The sequence below is a fragment of the Tarenaya hassleriana genome, unplaced genomic scaffold, assembly GCF_000463585.1.
Source record: "Tarenaya hassleriana unplaced genomic scaffold, ASM46358v1 Cleome3, whole genome shotgun sequence".
In the NCBI taxonomy this organism is placed as follows: Eukaryota; Viridiplantae; Streptophyta; class Magnoliopsida; order Brassicales; family Cleomaceae; genus Tarenaya; species Tarenaya hassleriana.
The window spans coordinates 1,995,955-2,007,479 of NW_010966177.1; the positions used below are offsets into that span (position 1 = coordinate 1,995,955).

The 11,525-nt window shown below is 37.6% G+C and overlaps 2 protein-coding genes across 3 annotated transcripts; both read right to left on the reverse strand.

Annotated features, from left to right (window-relative positions):
* Window positions 1–236: 236 nt before the first annotated feature.
* On the reverse strand, window positions 237–3,013 carry LOC104818789 (serine incorporator 3). Of its 2 annotated transcripts, none has more exons than XM_010548528.1 (6): window positions 2,737–3,013; window positions 1,977–2,213; window positions 1,652–1,763; window positions 1,324–1,498; window positions 983–1,223; window positions 237–894 (listed from the first exon to the last, which is right to left on the reverse strand). In XM_010548528.1, the coding sequence occupies exons 1-6, from the start codon at window positions 2,909–2,911 to the stop codon at window positions 605–607; spliced, it is 1,230 nt and encodes a 409-aa protein (XP_010546830.1). In that variant the 5' UTR covers window positions 2,912–3,013; the 3' UTR covers window positions 237–604. The 2 variants fall into 2 exon arrangements, with proteins under 2 accessions (XP_010546830.1, XP_010546829.1); XM_010548527.1 differs by having other exon boundaries at window positions 237–897.
* A 3,886-nt stretch (window positions 3,014–6,899) lies between these two features.
* On the reverse strand, window positions 6,900–8,301 carry LOC104820104 (adenylate isopentenyltransferase 5, chloroplastic). The gene has a single exon (XM_010550477.1). It carries the CDS (start codon window positions 8,299–8,301, stop codon window positions 7,294–7,296), a length of 1,008 nt encoding a protein of 335 aa, XP_010548779.1. The 3' UTR covers window positions 6,900–7,293.
* Window positions 8,302–11,525: the final 3,224 nt, after the last annotated feature.

An 11,525-nucleotide genomic window follows, 5' to 3' on the forward strand; every position in this document is an offset into this window, starting at 1 on the left:
AAGTTTTTCATCCGTTCTAATAAATATAAATTACACATATATACATATATATATATATATATATATGTCTTAATTTATTTGATAATGTATGAGAAATGGAGGAGCGTGTTAGAGTTGAATTTTCTTCCCTTTCCAAATCCAGACAAAAATGTCAAGGCAACTACAATTGATGACGCTGATTCGAATCGTCCAAAATATCAATAGAAGTTCAATATACAGAACCAAAAAAAAAACAATTGAGAAAACACATGCACTTCTTAATTCGAGCACGAAATGGACATTATCCGGATGTCACCATTCCAAAGATCTATCTTCAAGTTCAGTTACAGAGCAAGACAAAGAACTTGACATCAACTACATGATCCATACATATACATATATACATATACAATATAACGTTAATAGCACTATCTAAGAACGCTCATCGGCTTTGTTTTTCTAAGAACACTATATAAAGATCAACCTTTCGAGATAAAGACAGGCAGAAAGCAACACAACACGATCACACGACTCTAACCATAGACGTACCCTTTTCTATCCGGCCAGTGGGGATACTAAACACCGAGCGGAACTCCCCGGAAAACGTGAAATGACGGGAATGCCCCTAGTAGAACTCGCGGTCGGGGAGAACAAAAGGGGCAACGAGGGTCCAGATGTAGAGGCCGGCAGTGACCCACCCGGTGCAGATCCTGACCCAGACCGAGGTCCATCCGACATCGATGAGAGACGCGCTCTCTGATGAGTCGGTCCAGCCCGAGAGAAGCATGGCTGCGTACATGCTCGCTAGGGCAAAGATTACGTGGAAGAAAGAGTACGAGTAACTGACCGGACGAGGCTCAGTTTCGTTGCTCTTCTTCTTCCCGTCCTCCGGGTCTTCCAACAATGGCGTGGCCCCTGCTGCAAAGTTCAGTTATTACCGTTAATCACAGTTCAAAACTGACTTCTACTATCACGATCATAGTTAAGATTGAGGAATACCTACCTGCTCGGGGTGAAGAGGGCGGAGAGAGGAATGTGGTGGAAGAACCAGCACGAACGGCTGAATAGATGACGGAGAGAACGGTAGTGAGCATTCCGAGGATGAGAGTACTGGTGGTTACTGCTTTGGATTTGTTGTGAAGTCCATTGCACTCGTAGTCTCGTGGTTCGCTGGATAGGCCGGTGTAGCATACATACACACAATACACCGATATCACTGATGCGGGCAAGAGGCTTCCATTAACCTGCAAAAGATTCTCCGTCACGATTTCGTACAAATATTAAAAACAGTGTGACATTTTTATGTCTTTGTTTTTGGGGGGCCAAAACACAGATTCTACTTACTGCGGGATGTAGAGCGATAACAGCAAAGGCGAAAGAAAGGATCATTGCCATGACAATGAAGAAAACGTTAAGGCCGCAGTCATGACCAGAAGGGTTGAACCAAATGAACAAGATTGCTGAGAAGCCATATGTAGCCAGGTAACAAGCGATGGATATAACAAGCAGAGCAATATACCTACATGAAGAAACCAAAACTCAGAAATGTCACCGATCAGATTTTGGAAAACTTTAAAAGCTCAAAGCTGAAATCAAAACAAAATAAAATCCAAAAAACTTGGCCAAAAAAACCGCACACAATTACGACTTATAGGAAAGGAGATGGGCAGACCATTTCCGTTCATCTTTTTCGACCCATGCATCGTTCCAGTTGTGTGTAGCATCTAGTAACAAGATCACTTGAACCAACAGAAACGCTCCAGCACCGAATTTTGATAAAGTTCCTGGAAAATGTTTGAAAAACACAGATTAGTGCCCAAATGTATCTATTGATTGAAGAAGATTCTTATGTTTTTTGGGGCAATGTCCTAGCAAAAGATTTTATTCCACTCACTCAATTCAACGTCATACGTAAAATCAGCAAAAAGGAAAAGAACTTTAAAAAACAGGGAGAAAACAGAAACATTAACACAACCAGATGGAACAGACAGACATACCGTAGATTGAAACAATAACGTTTGGGACGAAAAACATGAGGGTAACAAGCAAGAACCAGACGATCATCTTCACGACCCATCCGCCATGGTGCCATGAATCTCGCCTATCGTTCTGGTCCTTCACACCGATCATGATCAGCGCAAACAAGGCAAAGAACAGAAAATTCCCAAAGCTCACACGGAGAACGGCTTGTTGCTGATACCATTCTTTGGTATATGCATCAGAAGTGTTTATCCCTGCCAATGGAGGACAACCAAATTAACAGAGATTCATGCCTGTGAACTATGATTCTACTCTCTTAATATCTGAATCTCCAACCCAAACAAGACACGATTGAATGAAACACAAACAGAAAGCAAACCGACAGAATGAGAATTCTATCCGACAGAAATAGCACAAATCATGATACGAGTGTTCTATAACGATTGTCAAGCTGAAAGGAACAAAATTTCTGAAGACCCAATTGGAATTCTGCCGCAAGAAAAGCGTTTGGAGAAGCGAGACTCGTATCTCACTCGGCAGCTCCAAGCCCTAACTAAAAAAATTCAAGATCGATGGCAAGAAACATAAACGTACAGCAAGAACCTAATTACACAAAATTCCACAATCGAAACGTTATCGCGAATCAAGACGGAGTGAAATTCAAGACATGAAACCGATTGCGACAGGAAGAGTTTGATGAAATTATCAATCCGTCGAAACTAAGAGGAACACGATTTCCGCAGACCCGATTGGGAATTCTGGACCGGAGAAACGTACAAGGGAATTTTTTGAGGAGAGGAGCAGCGAATTCGCGAAGGATCCAGGAGACGACGAGGGAGGCACCGAAGAGACCGCAGTAAGCGAGCCTCGCCGATTTCCTCGATATCCCCGACGCAACCGACGTGCACAGCCCACACGTCGCTGCCGCACAGCACGACGCCAAGCACGACATCTCTCTCTCTCCAGACGCAGAGCTATGGTGCTTTCAAGAGCTCCGGCGTTTGCGTAGGAAATTTAGAAAGCTGTGTTTGAGTTCTTCTCGCTAACAATCTCTTATATCTTTCAGAATATCCCAAACAGTTTATAAATATATGGAATTAAATAATCGGACCAAAAATTATGTTGAAAAATTACGTAAATATTTTTTTTTAAATGGCAAATTGGAATGCTATCCAGGCTGACAAGAACAAAAACAAACCAGCCAACAATTTCTTTCGTTATTGTTCTGGCCCAAAGCAAAAGCCCACAATAACCTTAAGAACCATATATTTATGAAATGGGCCGTAAATGGGCCTATTGTTGTTGACGGATGACGAGTACGATACAAATTGACAATCACTGCCTTATTCCGCTATGATTTGGAATAATTTCTTTCGTGAACTATACAACTTAAATGACTTTTGAATATTATACTTCTTTTTTTACAAATGATTCGTATTTTTTTCTGTAAAAACATACTTTATATGGATCATGTAATTTCAAACTTTCTGCAGCTACATATTAATTATAAATGTAACTTTTTTTTTTTGGAGAATCAACAGTTTGGTTTCTTAATTTCAAAGGGAATAACACTGTAATTATAAAATAAAGCTTTATTTAACCGACCATACATTTAAAAAAAAAAACATAAAGCGAAAGAGACATTAAAATTCCGATTCTTATTCTACTTTTTTTTTTTAGAGAATTACTTACCAGAAGGATAAAACAAATAATATAAAGACAATTATATAACAAAAATTAGATTAAAAAGGAAAGAAAGAAATCAATCAACTTATCTCCCATAGTAAATAACAGAATCTATGGAAAAATTGAAAAGCTAATGTGATATATCTAATACCAGATATTAGGTTCATATGATAATTTTTTTATTCTATAATCCGGAAGTTCACCGGACTTTTGGTCCGACTACATCTCTCAGATAACCGGGAAAGTCCAGGTGAATGTCCCTACCCATGCTTGGGTTTGAACCCAGGGTGAGAGGATACTTCATAGTTCATACGATAAATTTGGAAGATGTTCATAATATACTATGTCGTATTGTTAGTTTATTTCTTTCAAATAAACAGTGAAACACGAGAATATAGATAATTTACATTTCTGTGAAGCTCATATATTATTTTATTTTTATTTGATTTATGTTTTATTTTATTAAGATTTTTTATTTTATTAAGAGTTATAGTAAAACAATTGAATTTTATACTGGAATTCATCAAATTATTGAGTAAAAGAACGACAGTTATCCGTTTCGTATAAGCCATGCAGTAACACAATATTAATTCAATTAAACATATAATTCTTGATACATGATTATTTTATCTTACAAATAAAATTAAAATGTATCATTGGACCACCCTGACACAAACTTTACCAAAAAAAAAAATGTATCAGTGGACCATGCATGTAAATTAAAAAGGCTTTGGCATTTTCCAATAATTAGTGTAATACGCGTTCATGCCCTCCACCAATGCCGAATAAGATTTTAAATTAGCAACTTGTAACACAAAAAAGGTGGTTATAATAACTTACCACTCCAAAAATCATGTTACAAAATTAAATTAAATAACGACATTCGACAAGCATCGAAGCTAGGGGTGGGCACGGATCGGATATCCGGGATTTTTGAGATATCCGTATCCGTATCCGATCCGCACAAATATTCGATTTTGTTATCCGTATCCGATCCGTAATTTTCGGATATTTGCAATTTCGGATATTCGTAAAAATCACGGATATTTGCGGATATCCGTATCCGACCTAAAATATTATAAAATTTTAAATTTAAATTAAATAATAAATTCAAATGTAAATAAAATATATAATCTATTTAAGATAAATGATATTCACAAATTTAAAATTCATAATTTAAACATTCCAAATCAACTCAAATACAAATACAATTATAATTTATCACATACAAATATATTCAAAATTCAAAATTCAAAACATTAAACATAATAAATCTTCATATTCAAAAGATTAAAATTATAAACCTCAATATATATAAAAATTTTTTTGAATCACCCTTAAAAACGTGTAAATATTAAGAATTTTAAATCTCCATATGAAATTATTCTTATATTTAATAATATTATTACAAAATACGGATCGGATCGGATATGTCGGGTAATTCAATTTTAATATCCGTATCCGATCCGTATCCGACAAATATCTCTAAAGAAATATCCGTATCCGATCCGTAAACTCCGGATATCCGAATTTTCGGTTCGGATATGAATCGAATAACGGATCGGTTCGGATTTTTCGGATATTTTGGTCACCCCTAATCGAAGCCATGTATGCATCTCTCCATTATATAATCCTATTTTTTGTTAAATGTGTATATGCATCTCTCCATAATATATATATATATATATAATCGTATACGCATACAAAATGTTTCGTATTTGTTTAATCCTCTAATGAGTACGGCGCATATTATTTAAGCCTGAGAAATCATTTCCATGTGCATCCAAGGACACATGCAGACCATCAATCTGAAAAAGAGTCAAGTCAAATCAGATTATAAGATGGCTCTTTCGGACAAGACATTATAGAATACTAATACTAATAATAATAATAATTAATTCGCATATTGAGGAATAAATATTTAAATTAAAAAATGTATTGGATGCGTTTCAGTTCTGCATAACACAGATTCGTGAGCCGTGGTTCGAGGTGCATGTAACGTTATTGCTCGAAACTAATGATCGTAGCCTACAAAAGTCCACCACTTCAACACGCCCAATTGGAATTGTTTTAGGGCATGGTTTTTGTCATTTTGTGGTACGGACGGGTTTAAAAAATGCATATATATATATATATATATATATATATACATACGAACAACTATACATGCTGTCCCTTCTAGCTTATGGAAATATGTACACACAAATAGATATATAGTGTTTAGTTGTAATATTAAATATACGAGTATACTCAAACAAAACCAATTGAGTACAATGTTTTAAAATTAAAATTTAATGAACCAAATCGAATATGAATCTAAATTTGAAAGAAAATAAATATTTTAAAAATAAATGTCATTTTAACGAACACATGGAAGGAAATAAAAGTAAAATCGAAACCAAAACAAATATAAAAAAACAAAAATATTTATAAAAACTGAAACATAATTAAACCCACCCATAATCAAAATACCATACTTTTGTGGGTTTGTTTTTGGTAGATAATATAAACAAAAATAAAAAGATGTTTAAAATAGAGAATGTTTATATTTTAGGGTAGGACGATGTTTGGCGGTGGGTAGTGGGCATCAACTGACAATAAAGCCCCAATTTGTTTATAAATTGGAATCGTCTTAATTGGTATTTAAGTCCTTAATTAACTTATGTATGCACTATAACAGTCCATTCAATGTAATTAAGTAAATTAGCCACAACCATTCGTTCATACGACCAAAAGCTATGTAGTTTTCTTTATTCAGTATATAAGCATGCATATTTATGACTTGTCACATATTGTATTATATTCCATTGTATATTGACATTGCAAACTGCAACCTTCAAAATAGTTTCAATTAACTTTTTTTCTTATAGCTTGCCAGACTTTTGTCATTCATCCATTTATAGTCGACCGATCCCCATTGTTGTCCAGAAACAAAAATAGTCCATATATATATATATATATATATATATATATTATTTCGTAAAAATTAAATTGATGATAAATATTGGAATTTATAACAAATTCAGCTCGTTAATATGTGTGTGTATATATATATATATATGAAAGTATGAGATATTATAGTATTGATCATATACATATACATATATATATATATATATATAAGTTTGAAAGGGGAGGTTTATTTTTGTCGTTTTTTTTTTAATTTTTAGATTCACTAAACTCGGAGCAATTAAGTGGTATGATTAAGAAATTAATCGTATCACATTAGCCGTGTGATTGCACAATCATCATCATATTTATGTAACAAAATCGGGACCCACACATCTTTCGTCAAAAGCGGGGTCCACTTTTCACACATTTGGGTACACACAATACCCGCGTTGACAAAATCTGACGGCAAAGATTCCCCACCCCATCGTATTACCCTACATTCGTCAGCACCGAATCCTAACTTGCCTGGGTCCTCCTCCGCGCGTGAGTTTCAGTCTCCTTCCAATCAATATTTATATACCGTATGGTAACTATAGGCACACTATAGCAAGCAGATTATGTAAAATTTTCCCCGACGGCGACCCATTTCGCCACGTGGCATTTTCGTGTCTCTGTCCCTATCTCTCTCTAGATTCAATCCCTTATACTTTAGTTTATATGGCGGCTCCGAATCTTGCTCTGTTTCTGGCGTCTGTTTCACCGGGAAATGGCTGCGACAGCAGGGAGTGGCGACAAGGCCGTCATCTCCGGTAAGAGAATCTCGGCGCTGTTCAAACGGCGATGATCTTCGGTGCCGTAACCGAGGAACTGCTCCACGATGATGGAACTCGGCCTAGCCACAACTGTCTCCCAAGCCTCGTCGGCTTTTTCTCCTCGCCGGAGAAACACCTCCGTCGCGTCGATCCTGTGCATGTTCCACTTCCACTGCTTGTATAGCCTCTGGATCTTTTGCAACTGCCGACAAGCGAGCGAACACGTGTTCTCTTTGATCGTTTCAATCGCTGTCTGAAGTAACCTTGCTCTGTTTTCCTCGTCGCCGGATGACTCGTCAAACTCCGACCGGAGAAATTCGTCGAGCTCCGAGACTCCGATGGCGCGGCGGATTCCGACGGAGTAATCCGCCGATGGATCAAAGATCCGGTGAACCTCGTCCACGAGACCCATCTCGACCATCTTGTCGACACGCTCGGAGACGAAAGAGTGCAAGACCGGTTTCGAGACATCGACCCACAGGAAGCAACATTGGTACCTAAGCCTAAAGTCAGCGCAGCCGTTGACCAAGGCCTCGATGTACGAGTTTGACCCTCCCGCGATGATGGGGACTCTGTCCCTCTCGACGATGGACTCGACGGCGCGTGTAGCCTCACGCGCGAAGTCTGCGGCCGTGAAGTCGGTGTTGGGGTCGACGGTGCCGAGCAGGTGGTGGGGAACGCCGCGGCTTTCCTCCGGCGTGACCTTGTTAGTGACGACGCCGAGGCCCTCGTAGACTTGGATCTTGTCGGAGTTTACGATCTCCGCCGGAAAACGCGCTGCCAGGTCGACGGCGAGGCGGGATTTTCCGGTTCCGGTGGCTCCCATGATGAAGACGACCTTGTCTTTCCTCCGGAAAAACGGGACGTCGATCATCGTAATCCCTGTGTGTCCTTGGAAGCTCAACAATGGCTGGATATGTTTCAGAGCCGACATGCATGGCTTGATCATCATTTTTATAACTTTCCTGAGATTAGATTAATTAATTAATAATAAATTAATTAAAATCATGTTTAAGACAGATCTAATTAAAACACATAATATGCAATAAGCTCATCGAAGCCAGAGACCGGTCGCGAAAAATACTAACCTTTAAGCCAAGTGCGAAGGCGCTTGTTCCACGTATCCCCGTCTCTTGGGGATATTACAAATATACCTTTAAAACGTAACATGAACTTCAAGACATACCCTTGAACAGTTAGGGTTTCAAAAAAAAATTGAAAAACGTTAAAAAGACAATCCTACCCTTCTAAAAAATTACACGTGTAATAATCTGAAGGAAGATGACAAAAGAGGGAGAGAAAGTGGGTAGTTGTCAAATAAAAAATTATTAAGTTTAAAAAAATTGTTCAGCTTCTTCTTCCTCTCTTCTTCACGATTTTTCTCTAACGGACATTCTCCAGCCAATTTTATTGGCGATTTCTTGTGCGATTTTTTCTCTTCACTTCAAAATGGCTTCGTCTTCATCGTTTTCGGCTTCTATTTGCGAAGATTTTCAAGTAACGTTTTCATTATATATCACCGAAAAAGTTAATTGTTTTTTTTTAAATTTGATATATGTGTACTTGGACAAATATTTACGGTAGACAAGATCTTAGTCGAATGAGTTATAGTATTCGAGTTTTACAGTTAAGGAAAATTAGGTTTTCGGTTTGAAATCAAGTCATATGAGAGTTTTGTCTCTATCAGTATCGTAATGGTCATACTCGTCACACTGGTCGTACTTGAAGGGTGTGACACGTTTGACTAGTCATATTAAACTAGGTACACCCGTCAATGGTCATACCAGTGAAGTCGTCACACCGTCACACTGGTCACACTGGTTTCTACCATAGTGGTCATACTCGTCACACTAGTCACACTTCAAGGGTGTGACGAGTTTGACTAGTTTTATCAAACTGGGTATACCTGTCACCGGTCATACTAGTGAAGTAGTCACACCGTCATACTAGTAAAACTAATGATGAAGTAATGTTGTCATACTGGTCACACTAGCCGCATACAAAATGGTCATACTAGTCACACTGATTGCATTTGAAAGGTGTGACCAGTTTGACGAGTTTGACTAATATGATAAAACTGGTCAAACTGGTCACACCGGTCAAACAAAACTGATAATGAGTGTTAATTTTATTTTTCCAGGTTCCTTTTGTATATGATTTGAAAGACATTCATCAGGCTCCCAAGATTACAATGAAGTGTTAACCATATGAAACCATTCGGTTAACTGAAAAATCGAAAGAAGAATAATTGAAAAAATTGAAAGGGTTCTGAAGAAGACATGAATCACCGTTGAAGCAAAAGATTGGTCTGAGATAAAGCGCAACAAAGAGGATGATATTTCAACGGGTAGTTACTATAACACAAACACCGAGCTCGAGTTGAGACCTCGTTTTTTAGAAGAGAATGTGGCTTTTTCAATGCATGGGGAGGTTCCTGCTACTCCTAAGGAGTCGGTTCAACAGAGTAAACGACCGATGCGAAAAAAGAAAAAAGGATGTTAAAAGTTCATACATTGCCTTTGGATCGACAGATCCACTTTCCAAAAAGCAACGAACAAAGAGATAAACCAAAGGTCGAAAGGGAAGAAAGGGAATCCATGGGGAACGCCAAGAAGTAACGGTACCTCCAGAGGAACATCAAGATTCTTCTTCATGAATCCATTATCCTCTTTTTAATTAGTTGTATTTGAATCATGTGTACTCTCCAAACATCCTTTTAATCATATATATTTTATCGGGTAAAATCTTCATGCCTTGTCAAACCCGCCAAACTCTTCAGTACCCGTCAAACTCGTCTTCTAACACATTGGCTTAGGGTAGGAAATAGTTTTTTCCCGCATGAGTTACGGTTAACAAAAACTCGTTAAATATGTTATAATGACCCCTATACACTACATTGAACCATCAAAACTTAATTTACACCAACGATTTGTTTTCACAAACGGTCAACCCGTCAAACTCGTTACACCGTCAGTACCCGTCAAACTCGTCACACCTTATCGATTTTCGCGAATTTGCCTACTGCAAACTGTAAACTTATCAATTATCATCCCATTCAATAAGTATCTTATGCTGAATCTAAATCTAGCTCTCAAATTTTAAGACCTTTTTGTTTCTCACAATGCATGTTCTACCAAAGAAACCCTAAAGTTCTAATAGTGTTCTCCTAACACATTGGCTTAGGGTAGGAAATAGTTTTTTCCCGCATGAGTTACGGTTAACAAAAACTCGTTAAATATGTTATAATGACCCCTATACACCACACTGAACCATCAAAACTTAATTTACACCAACGATTTGTTTTCACAAACCGTCAACCCGTCAAACTCGTCACACCGTCAGTACCCGTCAAACTCGTCACACCTTATCGATTTTCGCGAATTTGCCTACTGCAAACTGTAAACTTATCAATTATCATCCCATTCAATAAGTATCTTATGTTGAATCTAAATCTAGCTCTCAAATTTTAAGACCTTTTTGTTTCTCACAATGCATGTTCTCCCAAAGAAACCCTAAAGTTCTAATAGTGTTCCCCTAACACATTGGCTTAGGGTAGGAAATAGTTTTTTCCCGCATGAGTTACGGTTAACAAAAACTCGTTAAATATGTTATAATGACCCCTATACACCACACTGAACCATCAAAACTTAATTTACACCAACGATTTGTTTTCACAAACCGTCAACCCGTCAAACTCGTCACACCGTCAGTACCCGTCAAACTCGTCACACCTTATCGATTTTCGCGAATTTGCCTACTGCAAACTGTAAACTTATCAATTATCATCCCATTCATCAAATATCTTATGCTGAATCTAAATCTATCTCTCAAATTTTAAGACATTTTTGTTTATCACAATGCATGTTCTCCCAAAGAAACCCTAAAGTTCTAATAGCGTTCTCCTAACACATTGGCTTAGGGTAGGAAATAGTTTTTTCCCGCATGAGTTACGGTTAACAAAAACTCGTCAAATATGTTATAATGACCCCTATACACCACACTGAACCATCAAAACTTAATTTACACCAACAATTTGTTTTCACAAACCGTCAACCCGTCAAACTCGTCACACCGTCAGTACCCGTCAAACTCGTCACACCGTCATCCATTTCGCGAATTTGCCTACTGCAAACTGTAAACTTATCAATTATCATCCCATTCATCAAGTATCTTATG

Excerpts from the sequence above, each read along its gene's own strand:
- LOC104820104 (XM_010550477.1), bottom strand. The coding sequence starts at position 8,301 with ATGATGATCAAGCCATGCATGTCGGCTCTGAAACATATCCAGCCATTG.
- LOC104818789 (XM_010548527.1), bottom strand. The coding sequence starts at position 2,911 with ATGTCGTGCTTGGCGTCGTGCTGTGCGGCAGCGACGTGTGGGCTGTGC. Across the intron at positions 1,764-1,976 it reads CGTTATTGTTTCAATCTACG|GAACTTTATCAAAATTCGGT; the intron begins GTATGTCTGTCT and ends AACATTTTCCAG. Across the intron at positions 1,224-1,323 it reads TTATCGCTCTACATCCCGCA|GTTAATGGAAGCCTCTTGCC; the intron begins GTAAGTAGAATC and ends AATCTTTTGCAG.